General features: G+C 42.0%; 1 protein-coding gene across 3 annotated transcripts in view; it reads left to right on the top strand.

Moving 5' to 3' along the window:
* Window positions 1-26130, top strand: part of LOC136826595 (uncharacterized) — a 58817-nt gene that overhangs the window by 8871 nt on the left and 23816 nt on the right. For 2 of the 3 annotated variants that reach the window (XR_010849658.1, XM_067083827.1), the window contains exons 3-4: window positions 5780-5870; window positions 9605-10054. Coding sequence is in view for 2 of the 3 variants with exons in the window: in XM_067083827.1 (XP_066939928.1) it covers window positions 5780-5870; window positions 9605-10054 (541 nt within the window). In the remaining variant the exon portion in view is untranslated. The remainder of the gene's footprint in view (window positions 1-5779; window positions 5871-9604; window positions 10055-26130) is intronic. The other variant, XM_067083828.1, reaches the window with a different exon arrangement.

Raw genomic sequence — 26130 nt, 5'->3', positions numbered from 1 at the left:
CATCCTTCCAAGCCCAGTGCCTTAGCCAGCCTCGAAGCCCGGGTAGATGAGAAGTTTGATGTTCTAGTGGATACCGTAACCCAGCTTGGGGCTTCAGTTAGGATCCTGATGGACCAGACGAGTGCTCGTATTGTTGGTGCAAGTGTTCTATCAATGAAGGAGATGGCTACCCGTCCCACCGACACTCCTAGACAAAGGTCCCTACACCTAGGAGGCGGCAAACCGGACGTCCAAGGGAGGTCGGTGGGGTTTGCCCTCGGGCAGTTGCTCCCTCAACCGAGCCTGTTGTGTGGTCCCAGGACTCGCTGAAACAGCCACTGGAAAGGTGTCCATTTGGATGTGCACGCCTTATCATCTAGTGACTCCGACTCGGCAGGAGGCGTAGTTGGCATTTTCCTGAGTCTTCCAGACCATTGAAAAGGTCTGCTGCCCCAGAGAGTGCTCCTCCGGTGTCGGATTGTCCTTCTAAATGCTCCCTGTCTAAGAACCATTCAGTGTTAGATCGGCCTTTAGCCGATTGTTCACTGGTCTTGGATTGTTCTTCGCTCCCAGCGGCTTCTCCTGTGACTTTTTGTCCGCCAGTATTGACACAGTTGCCTGCCAAGCTTCTGGCACCACTGCCTGCCAAGCATGTGGTGCCATGTACTGCTCCCAATGAGCGCCCAGCGCAGTCAGATTTGTCAAGTGTCAGTGTTCCTGCGGTGCAGGACTCCTCCAACGACCTGATCCATCATCGACTAGATAACATTTCGGACCTGTTAAAGAAGCCTTTGTCTGCGGTTCAGGAGCAACCAGACTTAGCTCCCTCATCAATTTCTTCTTCAGATGAAGAAGCGATAGAGAAGGCTCAAACCACGAAGGCTTACGCTTCTTTAATGAAATTCTTTATATCCGTCGTTCATCTCTCTTTTGGCTCTGTCTTCTCCAGGCTCTGCTTTTATGATAAGGCAAAGCGCAGGTGCCTCTAACCGGCCGAAGATAGTTCTCTCCTGTTCCTCGAAGAAAGCCTTGTCCCGCATCTAGAGTTGGTTGTCCGACAAGAGAGATCTTGGGAAGGCTATCTTTTGCACCCCTCCCCATCTTCTGATGAAAAAGGAGGTATCATTATTATGCCACTGGGGCTTGATTGACTCTATGCGATGTTCAGTGTTCACTTCTACCGAGACGTGCTTTTCGTCTTCGGAGTTGGACCATTTACTGAAGAACTTGCTCAAAGTCGTTGAAATCTTCATCTTTCTAGACTGGACTGTGGGGGCTTTGACGAAGACAACTGAAGATTGCGCCTCCCTCCAAGACAACGAAGAAAGCTGAAGATTACGCCTCCCTCCAAGACAACAAAGAAAACTGAAGATTGTGTCTCCCTCCAAGACAACTTTACAGCAGACTGGTTGGGAGTGTTGTCCTGTGCTGACAAAGCAGTTATGATGGCTCACAAGAACTAGTTCTCTCTTCGCCTTGGGCATCCTGAAAAAGAGGGAGTTGTGGTGCTCTTTTACCATGAAAGGGGTTACTCCCTCTCAGAAGTCGTCTCTTCTCTTTGCCCCTATGGATCGTGGTAGTCTGTTCCCTAGTGCTACTTTAGAGCACGTAGCTTCCGAGCTACAGAAGGTGACGATACAGGATTTACTTGTACAGTCTCCAAAACGACCTAAGCAGCCAAATCGTATACCTGTGGCCTCTCCATTACAGCCACGACCCTTTTGAGGTGGCAGAGCCGGATATCAGTCACGTCCGCGCACCAAGATCCGTTCAGTGCGCCCAGTCAAGAAATCCTTTACCAGACCCTCCTCAAACAATTGAGGATCTGGTCCCCTGTGTTCCGGTGGGAGCTAGACTTCTTCATTTCTGGAATATTCCATCCCATTCAACGCAGAACCCCCATTGGCGTCGGAGCCCATCAACTTGACAACCTACTCTGTAGGCTCACAGAGGTTTTTGGCCCTGTCAGAGGAGGTGCCCTCCCTGCTCAGGAAATGGGCTGAGAGGTTGCAGAAGACGTAAACTTGAAGAGGTTTTACAACCACCTTTTTGTTGTGCCCAAGTCATCGGGAGGTTGGAGACCTGTCCTGGACGTAAGCACCCTGAATTTCTTTGTCAAAACAATGAACAACAAAATTCAGGATGGAAACCAATCAATCAGTACTGTCCTCCATCCATCAAGGGGATTGGATGGTGACAATAGACATGGAGGATGCATACCTATGCTCCCTTTCAAGAACTCGCTGCACGAGACTTACAGAAGATACTCATCTTTGGCCATGATCTGGGCATTCTAGTCAACTTTCCCAAATTGCAGTTAGTCCCGACTAATTGATTGTCTATTTGGGGATGATGATCGACTCTATCAGGCTTTTCCATCACAGAGAAGAATCCAATTCTGCCTTCAAATGGTTCAGAAATTCCTGGCTCTCCTTCCTGCTCAGCCAAAGAGTGTATGAGCCTCCTGGGCACCCTCTCGTCCATAGAGAAGTTTGTGTCTTTTGGGAGACTTCACACAAGACCCCTTTAGTTCTTCCTAAAGGCCATCACTCCTGAAATCAAGGAGGACCCTTTGCTGGTGGCTCAGAGAATGGAGATTCCCAATCTGGAAACCGTTAGAGCCGTTGAACCTAAGCCTAACCATATTCTCAGACACTTCAGATCCGGGGTTGGGGGTGCATCTGCAAGATTCAGAAGTTGCAGGAAAGTGGTTGCAAGAAGAAAGGGAGCTCCACATAAATGTGAGGGAGCTGAAAGCAGTACATCTGGCTCTCTGACACCTTGCTTTAGTGATGTACGACAAGATGGTCACGATCAACTCAGATAACCTAACAGCGTTAGCCCACATGAAGAATCAGGGAGGCATGCACTCGTTCTCTCTTTGTCAAGCGGCCAGAGATCTCCTCATTTGGGCCCAGAACAACAGCACCCGAATCGTCACCCACTTCATTCAGGGTAAAATGAAAGTCCTTTCGGGTGAGTTGAATCACCGCAAACAGGTTCTTCTAACGGAATGGACACAGAATCCTGAGGTGTGCACCGACCTGTGGAAATGGTGGGGAAAGCCGTCGATAGACCTATTTGTGATGTCAAGAAATCGTCGCCTTCTCCTGCATTGCTCGCCAGTTTCAGACCCTCTGGCATGGGCAACAGATTTAATGCTCCAGGACTGTTCCAACCTGGACATGAACGCCTTCCCCCTTTCAGCATGGTGAGGGAAGCCATCAACAAGTTTCAGTGGCACAGTAACTACTCGATGACACTCGTGGCCCTGTTTTGGCCGCAGAGGGAATGGTTCCCGGACCTTCTCTCAATGTTGGCGGACTTCCCAAGACTCCTGCCACAGCGTCAAAATCTTCTCAGGCAACCCGATTTCCTTCGCTTTCATCAAGGTTTGTCCATTCTCGCTCTGACGGGCTTCAGACTGTCAGGAAGCTTGTCAGAGTGAAAGGATTTTCAAAAGCAGCTGTAAGAGCTATTGCCAACTGTAGGTAGCAATCCTCCTCCAACGCCTACCTGGCTAAGTGGTGAGTTTTCTGGAGCTGGTGTCATTTAATCTTCCTGAAGTTTTCATGAGGTCTAACAACTTCAACTATTAAGGGTTATGGGTCCATTCTTAACTCAGTTTTTAGACACAGAGGACTGGATCTCATAGCAAGTCACGATATTAGCGACCTAATTAAATCTTTCAGTACTTTGAAAGAGGACAAACTGACTGCTGTACATTGGATCCTGGATGTTGTACTTTGTTGGCTCTCAGGCCTGCCCTTTGAGCCTCTTCACACATCATCTCTGGGAGGCTTGACAGGGAAGACCCTCTTTTTAGTGGCCTTGGCCACAACCAAAAGAGTTAGTGAATTGCAAGCCCTGGTTTTTCACAAGGGGATGTGGTATGCATGTTCACTCTTGGGTTCCTTGCAAAGAATGAAACCCCATCCAATCCCTGGCCTCATTCATTGTCTATCAAGAACTTAACAAGTATCTCTGGCCCGACAGAACAGGAGAGAGTTCTCTGTCTGGTCAGAGCCCTAAGTGTTACCTTGAAAGAACAAAGAACATCAGAGGTCCTGCTCGTAACCTCTGGTGCTCCATAAAGAACCCTTCTCATTTCCTGTCCAAGAACGCATTGTCCTTCTTTCTTAGAGAAGTAATCTCTGAATCCCACAGGGGTATTCAGGAAGAGGCCTTAACCCTTGCTGAAAGTTAAAGCTAATGAAGTGAGGGCAGTCATCACTTTGTTAGCATTTAAACATAATCTGTTGCTCTCCACTCTACTGCAAACTATGTATTGGAAGTGTATGCCTCTCATTACTTAGGCGATGTGGAGACCACATATGAAAACTGCAGTACGTTAGTTCCGTTCTCCTTGGCTGGCTTGGTACAGGGGGAGGAAGGATAGGAGTGTATCTTCTCTTTCTCTATCTCCTCACCTTGATTTTAGGTGATTGAGTTATGGGAAGCCTGAGTGGTACTGTGTACCCGGAGTACCCAACAATCGTTGTTTTTAATGGTTGGGTTTGGTTTTATTTTTATGTGATATGTAGGTAATGAGATTATTTGGTCGATTTTTCTTGTGCTGCCCCCAGGGCAAGAGCATATCTTTGTTATGATGCCTTAGCAACCATTGGAGCACTCCTTGTCGGCAAGGCATGCACTAAAGTAGAGGCGACCCTCAGCTTTGCTGCGCCACTGCAGGTTGATGATGAGCACCAACCAGAGGCAGTATCCGTCTGCCGTAGCTCTCTCACCAGGTAAGGTTACAAGCATTTACCAATGCTGGCTGTCTGTTTTTCAAATTCACCTCCTTTACTGAGTGTTTTTGAGTAGTTAGTGTCCATGTATCCCACCTTCCATCTATTTGGGATTCAGCAATGTAATTACTTGGTAAGTTACATATGTAAAAATGACATTTTTATAATAAAATAAGGTTTTATATATACTTACCAAGTAATTACATGATGGAGCCCTCCGCCTCCCCACTCATGGACATGGAGCATGAACGAATTGAGGTCTTGAGCCAGGTTGTACCTATTCTTCCCCGAAAGTGGGCGGGGTTGGTTACCTACACCAAAACGATAGAGCACTACCGCGAAATTTAAAACTTAAGTTGCCGTGAAAAGTAGGTACTAATAGCAATGTAATTACTTAGTATATATAAAACCTTATTTTATTATAAAAATGTCATTTTTGTAAAGAACAGAACTTCTACTAGCCCAAAGGAATAAGGTTTGCTGTTATCGTTTACAGAAGTACAGCAACACTTTAGCTTTTAGACCTCTGCTTATCAGACTTCTTTGCTAACCAGCTGTTATTATGATGGTTGTTTGGTAGGCTACCATTTCAGTTTTAAGCCATTTTTAGATATGCAATATAGATCTTGAATTGCATGGTCAGTGTACAGAACAAATAAATTGTGGAATTATTGTTAACTATGGGATAACTTGAAAATGTTAATGTATAGTCTGTTACTTAAAAAATTCCAGACCCCTTGAATTGCATTTGAATACCCATTGGAAACAAGCTTTAGATTAGCCAGTAATGGGAACGACTATGAAGATTATGGAAAAGAGGGTTATTTTATATATTTTTCCAAAATTAGGTGCTGCTTCTGTGCTGGAAAGTATGGTATATGTCCATATACAGTAAGTATTGTATGGAACAGATGGTAACACTTTCTGTACTCATATATCTTTGCTATTCAGTTATATGATAAGTAGCATTCTCGTCTAATTAGTAAGGCGACCAAATTTGAATCCCTATAAAGCGCAAGCAATAATTAAGTGATGTGGTGTCTTTTCAGGACCCAATAAAAAATTGGCTAAAGCTGCTTCAGCGAGAAAGGCGTTAATGCATCCTGCTGTCAATGTCAATGCCAGTATTTACAAGACTCAGTAAGCTATTTTTCCCTTCTTAATTTTTTAAGTAATAAAGATAATGAGACTGCATACTTAAGTTCTGGAGATTTGTCAGGTAGATTTTGTGAGTTCTGTGGGTAGCTCTTATAATCAGGCTCTTCATACTTAAGTTTTGGAGAATTGTCAGGTAAATTTTGTGAGTTCTGTGTGTAGCACTTATAACATTTGTTATTTCTCCACATGAGAAATATTTATGTTGGAATGATACTTATTAGTGTGAAATTCCTGTGGGATTGTAAGGAAGGTACTGACTGCATACATAATATTTGTTATTTCTCCACATGAGAAATATTCATGTTGGAATGATACTTATTAGTGTGAAATTCCTGTGGGATTGTAAGGAAGGTACTGACTGCATACCGACTGGTTGTTGTCTAGTTTATTACTGGTTTATTTACAGAATGTTCACAGAGGTTATTGGCTGCTACAAGCCGCAGTGTAGTTACAAATCTCTGACAAATTGAAACAGGGATTAAGTTTGGATTTTTGTGTTTATTCACAGACAGAAATATGCATACAGTTTGATACAGAAGATTCAGTTGAACATTACAAGTACATGATTGGAGAGTGTGCATGGCAGTGCATACAATGGTGATCATAAATGAAATGTGACAGAAATGGTCACAGAGAAATACGTATAAAAGTCATATGGAAGAAGTTGTGTTTCTTCGACCACACGTTCTTCTTGCCAGATGACCCACAGAAGAGAAAGAGACGTGGACGGTAAAGGTACTCCCCCAAAGAAAGGCCCCATGGCTGAAAATTGTCTTGCTGGCAACATCAACGCTGGGTTATTTGCACTTTCTCCTGCCTTGGTATTGGCGGTGAATAATAGATGTGATGGGACATCTGTGTTGCCTTGTCGATACGTCTGCTTGGCTGTGAGATGATTTTGGTGCTGTTCTTGGGATCAGCTTTTTAGCTGCTATGCTGACCAGTAGGATGTGTACTGTCAGGAAACCTGCCCCTAACAACGCCAGTCGTATTCTTTCCCATTGAAAGTGATCTACATCTCCCACCACTCGTACATTCTAAATGTTTCTCCGCAGGCCTTTGATGTATTGAGGGTGGGAGAAGCAGGGTTGATTCATTCACGCTGGCTGGGCTGAAGGACCTGCGAACTCTGGAGTCTCTTGGGCTCTGTGGCAGATCTTTCGGTTGCTGTCGGGAGGGTAGAGTGGAGAGTACCTCCCTCACGATGTCTGACAACGACTCGGACTGGCCACCTGTCGCGGGCGGTGTGATGATTCGTTGTAGCTGTCTAAAAATTTGTGGCGGTCACTCATCTCCGGGTGCCCCCGCATGGTTGAGGAATTTCTTGGCTTTCAGGGCGGGTGGCATTCTGAAGGATGACGTCGGCTGATCCTTCAGTATTCCGCTTGAAGACGTCGGCTGATCCTTCAGTATTCCGCTTGAAGACGTCATCCGGCAGGAACTGGAGGACAGCATCTGGGAAGGTTGTTTTCGCCCTGGGGAACCATGCCTCTGGGTTGTGGGGCATGAACGGCAGTAGGCGTGTGGAGGTGGCGGCAAGGGCTTCGTTGGCGGGGTCAGTCATCTCTGTGGGTGTGATGATTCGCTGTAGCTGTCTAAAAATTTGTGGTGGTTGCTTGTCTCCTCTGGGCACCCCCGCGTGGTTGAGGAATTTCTTGGCTCTCAGGGTGGGTGGCATTCTGAAGGATGACGTCGGCTGAACCTTCAGTATTCTGCTCGAAGATGTTGTCCGGCAGGAACTCGAGGATGGCGTCTGGGAAGGTCGTTTCTGCCCTGGGGAACCATGCCTCTGGGTTGTGGGGCGTGAATGGCGGTAGGCGTGTGGAGGCAGCAGCAAGGGCTTCGTTGGCCAGGTCAGTCATCTCCGTGGGTCGGACATCTCTCATCAGCCTCTTTGAGTCACTTTGGGGTCTCCAGTGCAAGGAAGTTACTGACTGACATGCTGATTGGATGTTGTCTAATTCATTATTGATTAAGTACAGAATATTCACAGAGGTTATTGGCTGCTGCGAGCTGCAGTAGTTACAAATCTCTGACAAATCGAAATGGGTTAAGTTTAGGCGTTTGTGTTTGTGCACAGACAGAAACATACATACAATTTGATACAGAAGATTCAGTTAAACATTACAAGTACATGATTGGAGAGCTTGTGTAGCAATGCATATGGTGGTGGTCATAAATGAAGTGCAACAATAATGGTTATAGAGAAATATGTATAAAAGTCGTATGGGAGAAGATGTGTTTCTTCAATGGCTTGTTCTTCATGCCAGATGACTCACGGAAGAGAAAGTTCATCTTGGTTGTTGGTCTGCTAGCAGGCCACACATGGCCGGTACAGAATACTAGTGACCTTTGGTGGTGGGAGACATGACATTTGACAAGGTAACTCATGCAAACTGCAACTGAAATGAAAAGAAAGTAGTACAGTTGGAAGATGAAAAATATAAGAGACCTGAATTTGTTTGTCTAGGTCATTGTGACTTGACAGGAATATTATCAACATCCATCCCAATTTGGGCTGTAGCTGAGTGAAAGATTTAATCAACCTTATTAAGCCTCATATTCCATGAACTCACAGTCATGAGAGTTCAGAGGTCTGGTTAAACAAATCATTTATAACTAACTAACTAACTGTCAAATTACATGAAGCCACAATAGTTGCTCTCTTCAAAATTTTCCTTATGTCACTGATACAAGAAACTTTGGTGATCTGGCTGTGATGTTTACTTCCACCTCACAAAATAATAGCTAAAGCTTTATCTTCAGTTATGGTTTTGAAAAATAAGTGTATCTATTGGCTGTTGTTTTGTTATAAAGGGTGACGTAATCAACATAAGTTTTTGGTGCTTGAAAATAAAATTTAAGAATTTATGTGTCTAGAAATTCAAAAGTGCTTTTTATTGTTATACTGAATGAAAAATGTAAGGCTCTGTATATCTGTCAGTTAAAAGTGTGAGGTTACCACAACATTGCAATGCAGGAATGTTGGCATGAGTGTGGGACATATTTTTCTTTATTTGTTGGTTTTAAACTCTTGGATCGTATGTTTGTGGGTGTATAAATAGTATTTTGTTTCAAGAATAAATCCCCAGTGAACTGCTATTGTTATTATAGTAGCATAACGGAGAAAAGTAAAATAGCCAGTAGGGAGGAAAACTGACCTGTGCCATATGTTAACTAGAGATGGAGTGCCCCATAGCAAATTTCATGGTTTTAAGTTGTACTGTTTTACATTGCATATATTCTCTTGTATTTAATTAATTGATCAGTGGTGTGCAGTAATGTCCTTAATTATAAGTCAGCATTGTGGAATTGTTATTATTTATGTAAAATTTACTAAGACATAGTCTGTCAACAATAAGTAAATATAGGTTTCTATTTTTTTGTAGAATTTATCAAGTCTTATTTTGTATTTGTCTGCTTTGAAAATTAGATTTGAGGTTGTTTTCAAGATTTGTGAAAAACAAATCAGAGAAGTGACTTTCTAATGATGTACAGTTTTGCATATTTCTGACAAATTTTGGTAGTCTGTGTGATAAGAGCATATACCAGTTTTTGCTACCATGGCAGATTTTATTTATTTTTCATTAGTGCTACTGATTATAAGTAGGGTGTGCAATGGGTAATTTTTGAAGGTATGAATTTCTTTGTCATATTTACATACTTTTCATGGTATATATTTGGGTTAAAGATATTAATTGTTTTCCTTTTTGTAGGCAACAGAAGAAGAATCAGAATAAGAAAAAACAGGAAAATCAGAATAAACAAATATTTGTTGGACAAAACAAGAAGACTCTACAAAATTCAAGTAAAAATTCCAGAAGTCAAAAAGGATATACCATGATGAATCCACCTATAGCAAATAGTAACACCATGATGAATTCACCACCAATGACATATAGTAATGATGTATATATAAATGGAAGAAAAGTGTGTCCATATTATTTGAATAATTTATGTGTTAGAGGAAAACTCTGCCCATTCTATCATCCGGCCTATTCTTCAAGACTTGAGAGTGCACTTTCACCAGATCTTCAGAATTATCCCCATCGAATAGAAGCACCACTACCACCAAGTTCACAGCAGGTTCCTTCTGGAGATACCTTTGTGTGGTTACAGTTTTGTCAGAATTACTTACATCTACGATGTCCACGTTCAGATTGCAAGTGAGTGCTTTATTAACTATGGTTCTTGTAATAATCAATTCAAGTTTTATTCGACAACCCTAATGTGCTGTAAATGCATTTGTTCCTGTGAGAGTACAAACCATTGCCTTTTTATGTAGGCGTATTCCTTTGTGTTGGTTGCAATTGGATGTTGAAACTTAATGACAGGGTAGTCCCCATAGGCAGGTAGTGCAGACTGTGCACCTCATGCAGTGCACTGTAGGCATTATTTAATGTTCTTTGCAGCGTGCCTTCGGTCCCTAGCTGCAACCCCTTTCGTTCCTTTTACTCTACCTCCTTTTATATTCTCTTTCTTCCATCGTACTTTCAAGTCTCTCCTAATTATTGATTCATAGTGCAACTGCGAGATTTTCCTCCTATTACACCTTTCAAACCTTTTACTGTTAATTTCCGTTTCAGCACTGAATGATCTCATAGGTCCCAGTGCTTGGCCTTTGGCCTAAATTCTTTACAGTATTCATTTCAATCAAGAGGGTAGTAAACTGGTTGTAGGTGAATGAGTGGTTGAATCCCTACTCCCTTGTTTCATCAAACACTTTTTCTTTGGTCACATTTTAGATATCTTGCTATGCCTGAACATGAAGTTAAAATTTTGTTTCGCTTTTTTATTGTATATAGAGGTATACCTCACATAATGTCAGTATTTGGTTTAAAACGTAATTTCAATTGAAAAGTAACTAATTAACTGCCTTAAAAAATGATCTAGACCCTGTAAATAATTCATAACGTCATTATTAGTATTGTCACATGGAAATACAAAAACCATTAGACAATTCAACACTTTTGCATTCTTTTTAATAGAAGTATACATTTTCCTTCATACTTATGTGAAGAATACCCAAAACCGTGTATAAATTGGTGCAAGTGACTTAGTTTTTTCTATTACAGTATTATTTAGGAAAAACTGCCATAAAGTTGAAAATGACGTAACACGAAACAGCATAAGGCAAGACCATGTATGTCTGTGTGGTCTTTGTGTTTTCTTGTTGAATATGTATTTAACAAGGAAAGTGAAAAAGTAAACAATGAAAGGTGTGATGGATGTAAACATGCTTAGCAGCTTAATATCCTTGATCTTGTGTAACCAGTTTCGTGGTACCATTATGGTGCTAGGGCTTTGCTGGTTTGCTGACTGGTGTACTTTACAGTGGAGAGATTTGCCAGTACTATAGGAAAGCCTAAAGATGTTTGTAAGTTGTAGTATTCTGTAAAAAAAAAAAATTATTGAGATGGCTTTGTCTCTCTGTCCGCACTTTTTCTGTCCACCCTCAGATCTTAAAAACTACTGAGACGAGAGGGCTGCAAATTGGTATGTTGATCATCCACCCTCCAATGATCAAACATAGCAAATGGCAGCCCTCTAGCCTTTTTATTTTTATTTAAGATTAAAGTTAGCTATAGGACAGGCCACTATTGGGCCATGGCTGAAAGTTTAGTGTGCTGCAGCTCATACAGCACTGTATGTTGTACAGAAAACTCAATTGTGCCGAAGAAACTTCAGCTCATTTTTACTTATTTTCAAATGGGATTACTCTACCTTTGATACTGTTGAATATTTTCAGCCCCTTTTTCCCAGACTGCTCTCTCCCACAGGAGAAGGGTGTTATGCTTCTGAGGGTAGACGACTAACCTGCGTTGCTGCAACGGGGAAATGGTGTGAGGGTAGGTGACTAACCTGCATTGCTGCAACTGTGAAATGGTGTGTGTTCATGTTTCACCAGCATTTGCTCACTTGCAGTTAGTATCTGTGAGTGTGCTTGAGAACCAGTTTCCCTGTTTACTTTCAAAATGTGAGGACTCTCAGACACTTACCCTGTTCCTACTTTTGCCACGGTACACAGAGAAGAGTCCAGCGGTGCTTTCTACCTCAACATGTCTGTAGCCAAGAAGAGTAAGACTTGTCAGACAGAGTAAAGTGAAGAAATGCAAGCATGTATCTTTTCTACCTTCATCTGTCTCTACAATGGGAAGAAGAGGAGGTGGTTTTGGAAAGGCTCAGGGAGTTTTGTTGGGCTTTAGTGGAGTGCCTTCCTTCTTGTGGGAGTTACTGATGATATTTGCTTGCCTGTGAATGGGATGTTTGCCATAGGTAGACACGGTTCCCTGGGCCTGTCTGTGAACCAGTCTCCTCCTTTACTTCCAAAACATGTCTTTGACTCTTCCCCTGTATGTACTGCTGCTGAGGTATGCCAAAAAGTTGATGCTTTCACACTCAGCTCATGTATGATCCCTAGATTGTGCGTGGTTACAGTCGTTTCACATATGGTAGGTTGTTGCCATATATTGCTGCACGGTATCATGACCACCTGTAAGTACATAATTGTGCAAACTGTCATGTGGTGTCTTGTATGTCCAGAACATTATGTATGCATACATGATCCCAGAGGGTTCATGCAGGGAAGGTTGCCATATTAAAATAACACTTGGTATCATGGTGAGCTGTGTGTATGTGGTGGTTCTTTCAAGACACCTGATGTGGTCATACATGATAATCCACATGAGCACTTGTCTATAGCTTTTAGTTCAGTTTTAACCAATCATATGGGAACTTGGACTGCAATTGCAAGTGATGCAAGTCAGCTTTAAATCGTAAGTTAGCAGTTGTTATTGCTAGGTCTGATTGCTTTTTTGTCCAAGAATGCTCACCAGGGCAGAGTGATGTGTCAGCCTCTTTGTCTGGAGAGAATATGCTTAGACGGTAGTTTTTTGTGGGGATCACATTAACAGGCAACAAAAGGAATTGCAGCCAGTCTTTTGATGGTGGCCATGCCTTCTGTGTTTGTTAGTGGAAGGGGCCTCCCCTTCACAATACAGAGACAAGGAACGCAGACTTTTCTTGTAGGAAGGACAGTGATCCTTCCCAGTTCCCTTCCAGCTTTGGCTAGGGAGGTAGGAAAGGGGAAGAAGAGAGAGGGGATGCTGGGATTAGCAGTCACCCTCTCCAGGTGCCATTAGTGGATACCTGTCATGCCAATGGGCAAAGTGGCAGAGCCCTGAGCAATGTGTCCCTTGGGACAATTAGACTGCCTGTCTAGGACTTGATACCTTCTCCTGTCTCATTTTGTGGCACCTTTCCCAACATACCATGGAAGATCTTTGAAAGGTCTGGCCCTGTTAGTAGAGGTGAAGGGAATATTCTAGAAGAATGCAGTGTTACAGATGACCACTCTCTGGCCTTTTGCAGTTGTTCCCTCTTGTTGGAAAAGGTGACTGGCAGCTGGAGACCAATCATCGTTCAATCTACTTTGAATGAGCTATACCTACAGACTTGGTTCAAGATGGAAACAGTGCATTCCATATTGGGCTCTGTCAGGGAGGGTGACTTCATGTTTTCATTGAAGCTAAAAGATTCGTACTTCCAGATTGCTAGTCATCATTTATCCAAGAGTATTTCTACTTTGCATGCCATGGAACTTGCTGCCAGTGCAAAACCCCGAGCTTCAGATTAGTGGCAGGCCGCTATGTGTTCACACAAGTGTTCACCCTGATGGCATGGGCCTGTTTATAATTTATACACTTTCTGCATTACCTGGATGATTATCTAGTTATAACATCCTCGGAGATAAAATTGCTCCAGAACAGAGGCCTTCCATTTTATCATGACCTGGGATCGTGTATACTGGGAGAAGTAGGAACTGATGCCCAAGCAACAGAAAATATTCGGGCATGCTGATGGATATAGCAGCTGTGAGAGTCTTTTAAGTCAAACTTGCATCAGCTAGCTCAGGGAAGTTTCATCTCGGTCCCTTTCACGGCAGGAACAACCAGCTTGACTCTGGCAGGTTGTTCTGAGTCAGTGGTTCTCAAACTGTGTTCTGCGGAACCTCAGGGTATTTTTAAGTGTTCTGTGGGGAACAAGATTATATAAATTATATATGTGTATGTGTGATATGAAAGTTTAGTTTTTATTTATATATTTATTAGAACTGGAATGGATAAAATGAAGTATGAAAGTGATGAAATATCTTGTATTTGAGGAGAGAGAGAGAGAGAGTGTGTGTGTGTGTGTGTGTCTGTCTGTAGGTGAAGTGCACAGGTCCGTTGGAAGTTTGTACGTGTCCCAGTCCCACCTACTCACTCCCCATACTCAGTATTGTTGCTTGGTCATCATTACACACGTGTTTCGCAGTTTCGCAGCATTCCTGTGTTGTTCACTGTATAATTAAATTTCTGAGATGGAAAACTGGTTGAAATACCACACCTTAAGTCTGAAGGTGCAAAGTGATACACACAATACAGTAAACCCCCTTATTTGCAGGGGATGCGTAACACGCACACACACACACACACACCATGAATAGCTAAAATCTGCGAAAACTTAAAACCCTTCTAAAAATGCTTAGAACTGCCTATTTTGATAGTTCAAACTAAAAAAAGAAAACTAAAAATGCTTATGATGGGGTTAGCCTCCCAAAAAAACGTCTCTCGATTATAGCCTGGCCTACAGGAGGGTATACTCTATACATATACAGTATAGTAATTATTAATATCAGCTAATTCTAGAGGTTCATGCAGATTGACTTATGATAATTCAATACAAAGAGAAACTGAATAACAAACAAGAATTTGCTTAGCCGTATACATATACGGTAGCCTAGCCTACATTATAGTGTACTCTGTATTCACATATTAATATCGTATTATACAAACATCAACTTAACGAATAATATGGTATATACAGTATTCTTATATTGCTTTTGTATTATAAATTGTGATCATAGCAATCAATGTTTTGGTTTGGAAATTGATTACGCATTGTTTATTTCGCCGTATTCAACACAATTCAGAGCTTTTCTTGCTTCTAGTTAGCGTAAATGAATCTCTAGATACTTTATTTACGGGGGGCAAGGTTATTTTTCGTTATACGAAATGTTTTTAAGTTGAAATATAACTTAAAAACGTCTCGTTGTGAAATTAATTTAGCTATCTTTTTGTTAATAGGTGACGTGAACCATACGTACCGGGGTCTAAGCGATGTCAGGCAGGGCAGCCGATCGAGACCACAGGTCTACCCCAAAGCCAAATCAAAAAGTCCTTCAAAAGAAGGCATCGTGCTTACCCCATACAAAAATGGGAATAAAAGCACGTTAAAAGAAGAAGAAGAAGAAGAAGTTGGATGTTTGGGAGCCTGGTTGGTTTGTGTAAAAAAAATCAAGATTCCATTTGCAATTTTCTCTTGATTACATCATAATACGAGCTTTACGTACAGGCAGTCCCAGGTTAATGGCAGGCTCGGTTAACGGCGATCTGGTTTTACGGTGCTTGTCTAGTGACAGTGCTTGTGTAGTGACGAAAATCGGCAATTTTTGGTGCCGAAAATTGCCAATTTCCGCTTATTGGTGCCGATATATACCTAACAGGGGCGCAGATAACCGAAAATCGGCGCTTTTTTGGTGTCGATAAGCCCCTAAAATCACCGAAAAAGCCCCAGAAATTACCAATTTCGGTTATTAGCGATTTTTGGTTATCATTACACTCTCAGAATAGAACCCCCGCCGATAACCTTGGACTGCCTGTATTTATCTTTTATCGGCGTGAAAAAAGCAGTAATATGTGCTCTTTCATGTCCAGTAGTTTTGATTAAAATACTTTCTCTCCAATTTTATTTATGGTTGAGTTTCATCCATTTTGCTGATGCACGATAATTGCGTTCACACGTAATTTCGTTGTGATCCTTATTTTGTGCTTTATTTTGGCATTTTTATGGCATCCTCGCAAGGTTCTTCTTCGACAACTTGAGTACCAGTGTTTTGTTGTTTTTTAGGCGATTGAGGCTCCTTATTTTCCTTTAGTTTAATAATTAAAGGGATTTATAACGCCCGTCTCGATCTCCTCTCACGGGTCTCATTACCTCTCTTGGTCTTGGGTCTGCATGTTTGTTTTGTGTTTTTTATTTGTGTACCTTTTTGTTTGGGATATTTTCCCAATTAATGATTCCTAACTTTAGTGGGTTTGATTAATTTTATGTTTGTTCTGTACCCCTTTACTACGAGAAGTGATGTTTAGCGTTTAGGCTACGAGCTACCCCCTTGGGCCCATTCGCTTATTATCATGGCTTCATTATGCCTTAATTTTGTCCCTCACTTCTCTTAGCGTTTGGGAATCTTATTTTCATTGGTACTGTTACAGTTTTTTACTTTGTTTTTATAATTTTGTTTATTATGTGAATTTTGTGTTCCCTTGCTGGTCAAGTGCTGTCTTGCTGTTTAGGCTACGTGGTTCCCCCTCGGGCCTATTCGCTTATTTTGGCTTTATTTTGCCTTATTTTAGACTCTCACTTCTCTAAGCTTATGGGAACATGATTTTCATTGATACATTTAAGTTTTGACCTTGTGCTCGGATGCTTTTGAATTTTGTTGATTATTTAACTGGAGGTCGGCCATTTCCCTTCACGTTCATGTCGTGTTGGGCCTGCCTATCCTCCTACATGTACCTTATAGAAAATTTTTGTTTTAATATGCATTATTTGAGTTATTAGTTAGCCTTTATCCCTCTCCTAGGCTTCCTTCCTTTGCATCGCCTCAGTTAGGTTAGCCAAGGGGTTGGCTATGGCACTTTTTCCCTTCGGGGAAAAATCGTTTAGAGAGGGGCGATCTCGATCTGTACGTATGAGTTTCATGTCTGTGATCTCGTTCTGTACATATGTGTTTTATGTCTGGTGCTTCCCTTTGTTTGGTTTTGGCTTGGATATATTGCCTACGTTCACCCTCTCCCTGTTTCGGCTTTTCACTTAGGCTAATGTTCCTAATAAGTTAAGCTGGAATAGTGAGGGTTTACCTGCGTAGCCTATCCTAGTTCAATCCTTCTTTGGGTTGCTTACCAAAAGGTGACCAGGGGTGCTCTCCCCACTCCTGTTCACACTCCTTTTACCGACTATACGAGTATATATTATTTTGTGGTATCGAGAATCCCCTTTTCCCCCTTTTATCCTTTGCTCTCTCTCCCCTTGGTTCGTTTTCAAAGTTTGTTAACTTTCCAAGGCTTGAGAGCAATTTATCCTTATTTTGTGCTGTAGCCTACATCCCCTCCCTCTGCATTGATTGGTTGTCCCTCGGTGTGTCTGACCTTATCGGTTTGCACTCCACCTGGGCCTGGAGGTGACCGGGAGTGCTCTCCCCACTCCTGTTTTACCTTTCTTTGCTCTCCTAGCCGTAGAGGTTTTTGCCCTTCCTCTCCTTTTCTGTCGCTCTTGTCGTGCAACACAGCTCACATAGCGGGGGGATCTATGAGAATCTTTGGGCGCCCTTCTCGTAGGGGTCCAAAAGGTCACTACCTTTTCTCTATCCAGGTCCTCCCCCCTGGTGTCGGAATAGTCCTTAGACGGAGCGTCATTCAGGTAGTCCTGTGATCTTTTCCTGGACCTCGAAGTAGGTCTGTTTGCAACCCAATTCAGCCACAAACTATCAACCTGCCACGACTGGTATAAACTCAGCCTGCGTCAGCCTCCTGAAAGTTCTAGTGCCCTGGCTTTGTGAATTTTACAGTTTGGGAGGAAACTGATATTGGTCCTGTTATTACTGTTTTCCTAAAATCAGTCAAGGGATCCTACTCTACTGCAGTATGGCTCTGCAGTTAAGTAACTAGCACTCTTCACATAGTCTTTGAAGCTACAGCAATGATGCGGCCGCATTGGCCCTGGGGAAGGTGTTTTGTTGGAACCAGACTCACAGGCCCTTAACTTTCATCCCTAAGGTCTGTGTTTGTCTTAGACCAGTACTCCGTCCACATTCGGTTTCCTGGTCTTTGAGTAATGTATCGGAGTTAGCTTCAAACCAACAATCATCTTGTTCTTACCTTTCCTTGTTGGGGAAGACCCAAATTTTTAATCAGCTTAGCTTCTAGTGCTAGTTTTCATGTACTGTCTGCCCTGTCTAGCGGAACCTATCATTTTGGTTTCCCCTCATCAGGGTAGTGTTATCAATTCTCACTCTAACTTTCTATCTACAGTTGAGGGTCCTCATTTTCGGTGGTCACCTTGGAAAGTACTCCCCTTTCACAAGGTCTGTCTCTGTGCCCAGTTTTCTCCTTACAGGCTTTTTAGACAGGACCTCACAATTTTGTCAGGTCCTCTCTTTATTTGAAAAGGGGGTACTGTCACTGTGTCTGCTATTAGGCAGAAAGTATTTTCTTAATACAAGCCTATTCAGGTTCAATTCTAAAGTTCATGATCTTAGACGGTGGCCACTTACATTATTTTCATTACATGAATTTAGAGGACCTTACTAATGTTCAGGGTGGAATTCTCTTTCTAATGTTCAGGTGGAATTCTCCCTAGTTTTCAACATCTCTATTTAAAGTCTTTAATAGCATAAGAATGATATTTATTTCTCTGTTATTATTTCACCGGCTGACACGGGACCCCGATCCAGAAAAAGAATTTTGACAAAGGAAAAATCTATTTCTGGGGAGGGGCCCGTGTCACCCGGTGACCCTCCACTGTTTTTCATTCTCTCCCTCCCATGGTAAACATCATTCTAGTGGGGTGGGTGCTAACATGGAATGCGATTAGTGTTGCCTTGTGTACAGTCCATGAGTGGTGCATGGGCTCGTGATCGGCACCTCTCTCGTTGGGACTTTTGACATTGGGAATCTTTATAGGGCAGGGTCCCGTGATTGTGACAATCTCACCCTTTACCATATACAACTCCATTTCTTGAGCTCGGTGTTGGGGTAGTAACCCCAGCTTTACATTTAGCTTTTCTCTGGTATCTAGCAACGGAATTACCTAGAAACAAGTGCTGAATGGATTATTTCACCGGGTGACACGGGCCCCTCCCCAGAAATAGATTTTTCCTTTGTCAAAATCCTTTTTATAGTCATTAGCTTATTGAATTTAGCAGTATATTTCCTTGTCGTTCTTTTATCAATACCGAATAAGGGTATAATGTAAAAATATATGAGTCCTGTTCTACTTAACTTCATTTGTAACATAACTACGGTAATTTTTTACTACCGTACAACGGTTGAAATGCAAGCAAAATGGCTTTTGTTATCCAATTCGGTTATAAGCAAAACAACAGTTTCTCGTTCGGTTGTTTATGGCTGTATGCATTTACACAAGAGTATAATGCTACTAACAATACTTTTATCATTCTCTTTTACTTTTTTAACTGGAAGATAGGATAAAGAGATGGAGGAAAAGAAGTTGGTCTATTGTAATTTGGTCTCTCGCTGCCTGATTGTACGCTGCTGCCTGTTTCTGCGCGAAATTTTAAAATATTTCATAATTATTGTATCAGTATAAATTGCATACCCCATCGCAAAATCGAATTATTGTTACTTGAGCACTACCGGGATACATGAGTATTTTAATAGTTTTATCACAAAAAGTGCATTTAGTCGTGAAAATACAGTAATTAGTGAATATTTCTTAGTGAAGAATACGGCGCAGGGGTGAATTTCCCGCAGATAATGTGTATATATGTTCCATAGAGAAATCTGCGAATAGGTGAGTCTGCGAATCATGAGATACGAGGGCTTTACTGTATATCTGTTGATTCTAATGAGTGCAGTGAGTGTTTTGAACAGACAGGTGCAGCTAGCGATGTAACAAAATCCCTACATGAACAACATACCTCTACTTTTGTGATATAAGATTCAAGAGCTAAATCAGGTGTGGATATTCAAAGAAGTACAAATTTGATGACAGTTAAATAAAATTTGGTTTCATGTCAGTTGGAGATGAACATGTTCCTGATGGACAATGTGTTGAATGTAATTAAGTGTTGGCTAATAGTAGTTTGAATCATGCAAAATTGAGAAGGCACCTTGACTCCAAGCACCACAGCTCGTTAACAAACACAGTGACTATTTCATAAGGAAATGAGATCAATTAAAAAGGAGTATTGCTTCCATCAAGAAATTTGCTTACCAAGACAATAGAAATGCACTTGAAGCCTCATACCACATAAGTTACCACATTACAAAGGCTGGTGAAGCTCATACGATTGCAGAATCTTTACTAAAACCATGCTTGAAAGATGTGATTTCCTGTATGTTAGGAGAGAAACATAACAAGAATCTTGACACTGTAGTGATTTCCTGTATGTTAGGAGAGAAACATAACAAGAATCTTGACACTGTACCCCTGTCAAATGACACGGTATCACGCCAAATCAAAGAGATGGCAGAAAATTGTGAGTGTTGACCTGTGGGCTTCACCATTCAACTTTGAATCTATGAACGTTTCAGGTCTGTGAACGAAGATCTGTTGTTGTGCCAAGCTATTGAAACGACAACAAGAGGTGAGGACATATTTAAGATTTTGGACACTTTCTTCACCAAAAATGATTTTAGGTTGGACTTGTGCATAGCTGTTTGCACTGATGGTGCAAAGGCAATGAGAGGCCCAGTAAAGGGTGTTATTGGTCTCATAAAAAACGTTGCACCTTCATAGAGAGGCACTAGCTGTGAAAAAGATGCCAAGTGATCTAAAAGAGACTGTTAATGAAGTTGTCAAAGTAGAAAATTTCATCAAGGCTAGGCTTCTACATTCTCGAGTGTTTGCCTCACTGTGCCATGAGATGGGGTCCATTCACAGAACTCTGCTGCTACATACATAGGAGTGTTGGCTGTCTCGCAGTAAAATTCTTTCATCTGCGTATGAATTGAGAAATAAGCTTGAAGTATTTCTCAGAGAGCACAAGTCTTCTCTGTCAACCCAGTTCATTGATGAAGTCTGGGTATGTGAGGTGGCCTGTCTTGCAGATATATTTTAAAAATTAAATGAGCTATCATTACAAGTTCTAATATCAACATTTTGAATGTTCAAGACAGAATTGAGTCCTTTTTTCTGAAGATTGAGTTCTGGATTGGCTGTGTAAAGAAAAACCAGACAGTGTTTGCTGAATTGCCATGCATTCCTGAATGAAAACTTAAAACTGCTGACAATACAAGAGACTATGACTCAGCACCTACAGCAATTAAAGGATAATCTATGAGAGTATTTTCCAAAGCATTCAGACCCTCTGACATGGCTACATAACCCATTCATGGATCCAGATAATGTGTCCTTGTTGAAATGGCAGCTGAAGTGACATTGGTCAGCTCAAGCATCTAAGTTTGTGCCCATAAGGAGAAAAGTTAGGGAGGACCTTGGTAGAGTTCCCTTGAACTTCCTTGAGAGTGAGAGATACTTCTGTCCGTGGGTTAATTGAGAAGTTAGGGAGGACCTTGGTAGAGTTCCCTTGAACTTCGTTGAGAGATGCTTCTGTCCATGGATTAATTGAATTAAGAGTGGAGTGAACATCAGCATCTTGGAATTGCAAGCATTGCAGTATAGTGTGATGATCACTCTGTGGTGTTGGTGAGTGACAACATGATCATAGTGGTTTAAAATTAATAAACACGGATGCTGTGGTTCCACTTCATCCATCAGTTTCTGAAGTAGATGCACATGTGGGCAGTTCACCCCTGTTAAGTTTTCAGCCAGATACATTTCCACTAGAAAGAAAGGTTTATTGGACCAGCTCAACTGGCTGGCTCAGTTTTGAGACAATCCTCCAGCCCCAGCTTGCCCACACACCACCAATTGACTATCCTGTTACCAAGGTTCAATCGCTGATTCTGGCTTATGCTGATGCCTGTGGATTACATCCTTAGGAAAAATACAATTTGCTGTGTGAAGTGCAGTTTTTCCCAAACACACATTTCTGTGTTCAAAACTCATTTCTCTACAGTATTGCCTTATTTTTGTTGATGAGAGGAAACACCCATTTGCACTAAACTGCTCACCTGCCCTCACCAAGCACTTTTTTCTTTGGCCATCTTCTAGAATGAACATCTAATCTTCTGTACTGTCTGTTGAACTTTACCTCAATATTTTTGAGAGTTCCTTTCCATCTAGCAGATAAAGCAGGCTCCTGGTATGGCTCATGCACCAGATGAGATTTTATGTACTGGAAGTTGCGGAGCATCTTAGCATTGGACTCGTCAGTCTGTGAACTGATGAATGACCTCCCCAGAGTGGTTCTGCCAAAAAAGTAATGTCCTGCCTGGCTTCTGAGTCAGGAACCAAGGAGTCAGTTGTGATGGTTTCCCTCCAGGCTGCCTTGTGGCTTGACCTTGGTTGAATATGTTGGTAGACTTCACCATGGCAGATGTATCATCCTAGGATGAGAAAGGAAAGTTTCCAAGCTTGCTTGTGTCTTCTTCAACCCAGACAAGTAGTCCAATCTTCCTCTAGAAAGGGAGGGTAGCCTTCCCAGCCTTTTCATCCTCCTCTCCCAGCCACAGGAAAGAAAGGAGGAAAGGGCAAGAAGAAGAGGAGGGGGGTCACTGATGGTAGTGGTTCCTTGCTTCAACTGCCACAAGTAGTGAGAGTGGGAGGGGTTGCCTGTTTGCCATGGAGCAGTGTGGCAGCGACAGGGCAAATCCCTGGGTAGTTTCAGTGTTCTGATTTGACTACTGTTATCCCTTAAATGACTGCTGCCCTCCCCTTACTCAGACACCAGTACTGTTCCAGACTTATTTGTCAGATTCTCAAAAAGTTCTGGCCCTGTTGGCAGAGGCGGAGGTGATGATGGAGAAAGGCCACTAAACCAGTTTGTATTAAGACTCATCAAGACAAAGACAGCATGGCCTGTGCTAGATTCCATCAGAGAAGGCAGCTTATGCTTTCAGTAGTACCCATCCATCAGACTTCTCAGATTACTCTGCTTTAATTATAGTGGGACTGTCAACCAGTTAAGGGGATCGGCCGGTTTCCAACTTTTTTAACGACAGGTTGTTGATATATAGGGGGTTTGTTAAAGGATATTGTGTGGAACTTCTGGGGAAAAAATTTTTGTTCAGTGACCTTGGGTTTTGTGACGCCAGAGCATTTTTCGGCCAAAAATGGCCATTTTCAAAATGCATCTCCTCCTTTGCTTTTTGGTTTTAAGGGATGAGATTTGAACCACATATAAAACACATATGGACCTTTGATATAAAGCCGGGGATTTTTTATTTTTCAATAATTTTTCGAGATATGAATTTTTACTTTTTTTTTTATGAAATTTTCCTGGAAAAATTACAGAAAAAAAATTGCCAAAAATCAGAAACTCAAAATATTAAAAATCCCAGGCTTCGTTTTAATCTACCATGTTTCCTCATATTATATATGAAATTTCATTTAGATTGGTCCAATACTAAGGGAGGAGATACATTTTGAAGGTGAAAAACTTATGTTTTGAGAAACGGGCCTTCAAAGTTTTAGTTACATAAAAAAAGTAAAAGGGACTTTAAAGACTGTGTTACAATTAATTCTATGGTTTTAATTTTTATTTTTGGGTATTAATTAATGCAAAATGATTATAAATAAGAATATTAATTGATTATTTATGTGCCTAAGACACATTCTTATAAATTTTAGGTTCCTGGTCCCCTGTCTGATCTTGCTGCAAGGTATTACTCTAGGGTATCATAGTTGCCTACACTTTTTATTAGTGTCTCGAATCCATCCCTTGCCAAATGGATCCTGGGAATTACTTTTCATTCACAATTAGGGATTCGTGATTCAAGTAATTCATCAAGTCTTGCTTCACTTATTATGATCATTTTATTTTCAGGATCGTCTATAATATCAGCCTCCGAGCTACTGCTTTCTTTTTCTAAAATATCTTTGCCCTTTGGTAGTGACGAACAAATAAAGAGGCGTTTAGGGGTGGATGTGGTTGGTCTCTGGTCAGCAGAGATCGCTGCCTGCGCCGTTTGATGGGCGACAGCTCTCTCTCTCTCCGTCGCTCCATTCCCTCTATGGCACTAATTTCTTGAACTCTTTCTTCTACTTCTCGCCTGGACTTTTCCACTTGGCTTTTCCGCATTCTAGAAGCATGAAGTGAACTCTTGGACCTTTTAGGCACGGTGAAAAACAAAAACACCGCAGAAAATACAGAGTTCAGTCAAGGCTAGCGAGCATGAAAAAACGTGTCCTTCTAGCTTGAAGTTTATAGGCAACTCTCGGCCACAGTCGGCGTCATGGTATGACGTGTGCGTTGTCATGGCTAGGAATAACTAAAAAGGTGCCGAGTAGGATATTATTGACATTATACATTTCATTTCAAAGGAAATTTTCGTAATATATATTGCAAAAACTATACCAGACTAAAACATTTGCGCTACTGGTGTTTTATGGGTATATAGTTATTGTTACATTTTAGGCCATAACTAGAGAAATACGGCAAATTTTAGCATAATATTTCATGGACACATTCTTGAACCCTATACGAAGCCATAGAATTTTTTTCAGCAAATCGAATTTTTTAAAGATTATTGGGTTTTTTAGGCGGCCGATCCCCTTAAGAGATGTTTGCTTTGCCCTGGCAACAGCCCCACAGGTTTTACTTGGGTATTTGTCTTGGTTTTGGCTTGGGCTCAGTCAAATGGTATATACTTGCTATGTTACCTGGATAATTGGCTGGTTAGCATCCCCTGAGGTGATGTTGCTCCAGGACAGAAACCATTGCCTCTCATTTTGCCATGAATTTTGATGATGGTATGGAGGAAGTCACTTTTCATTCCCAAGCAGCAGCCAATGTACCTGGGCATGCTCATAGACTTCTCAATATCTGGCTCTTGTGTGGACAGACTGAGGGATGTTATAGCACTGACTTTGTCCCAGTATGAACAACCAGCTTGGCTATGGCAGGTTGTCCACAGCCATCTGTCATCTTGGGGTAACTTTCTGTGTGGGTGTATCCACCTGTACTCCCTTCAAGGGCAACTCAAGCAGCACTGGTCAGCCCCACAGTCCTCTCAACTGTGCCGTTGAGTGGAGAGATCAGAGAGGATCTTGTGCAGTGGCTGGACAGTGGGAACCTCTTAGTGGGAGTTACACTGGACTCGTGCAATGCACCTATTCACAGATGCATCTGAGGAAGGTTGGGGTGCACACGAGAATGGCTTTCATTTCAGGTATGTGGGCTCGGGACACACCTAAGCTGTATATCAGCATTCTGTAAATGCAAGTAGCATTGCTAACCCTGCAGGCATTCCAGGAACTTACGACATGCACAAGTGGGCAGTTTGGCATGCTGTCAAACCATCAGCCAGATATATTCCTGGCAGGTAGAGTGGTCTGGCATGGGGAGAGGGACAGAGTGGTTCCTACAACCTTGAATAGTAGAGAGGGTCTGCAAGGTCTGGGGAAGTCCGATGCCTAGTCTGTTTGCCACACAGTTAAATAGTTTCTGGTATTATGTTCTCCCATACCAGATCCCTCTGCAGTAATGGGAGGCACTATCAACACCCCTGGGAGAATCTGAATGTCTAAGCCTTTCTACTGTTCTGTCTAATTTTGTCAGGTGATTAACAGGGTCGTGATCACCCTTAGTCTTAGGACGATCCTGGTTGTTCTTTGGGCCACATGCTGAGTGGTATCCAGATTTGCTGACTCCTTGTCAAAGGAGATTCTCCCTTGACTCACTCTTTGTCAGCCATATGTTCAGGGGTACCATCAGACAGTTCACTCCCTTTAGCTTCATGCATGACTGTTTTCAAAGCAATGCAAGGTAGATGTCTGGGAATCTCCATTGTTCATATTGAAACATTTACCAAGGAAAGTGGGTCATCCTCTTTGATTGGTATCACAGAATGGGTCTCTGGTCGGAGCATCTGTTCAGAAAATTGTACACTTCCTTCACCAGTTGCTTAGTCTTGAGCCAGGTTTTCCAACTGAAGGGTTTGGATCTCTTCTCTTTTTTTTTTTTTTTTTTCCATGTAAGATGATGTTGATGACCTGGGGAATATGTTTTCATGCTTATTGTAAGTTGTTACCTACTGTGTGAAAAGAACCTTCAGTTTCCATCCAGTGTTGGTGCCTTTTTGTTAGTTGAGGTAAGCATAAGAAGGTGGCGAGTTTTCAAACAAGCTTAAGACTTCACAGGTGAGGATGTCATTCACTATTTGTGTGAGAGCCCCTGAGTCATGGGCGTGGGACTATCACTAGCCTTACGTAGAAATTTCTCGGTTATTCAGGTAATGAAGTCAGGTGTCTACCAGGGGGATGTTACCCACAAGTTCCCGGACACCCTTTCCTTGGTTCCTGTTGTGCCTGCTGAACAAGTTGTATGGTACCA

This window comes from Macrobrachium rosenbergii, chromosome 41 (genome assembly GCF_040412425.1).
Source record: "Macrobrachium rosenbergii isolate ZJJX-2024 chromosome 41, ASM4041242v1, whole genome shotgun sequence".
NCBI classification, from domain to species: domain Eukaryota; kingdom Metazoa; phylum Arthropoda; class Malacostraca; order Decapoda; family Palaemonidae; genus Macrobrachium; species Macrobrachium rosenbergii.
This window is presented reverse-complemented; position numbering and strand designations above follow the sequence as displayed.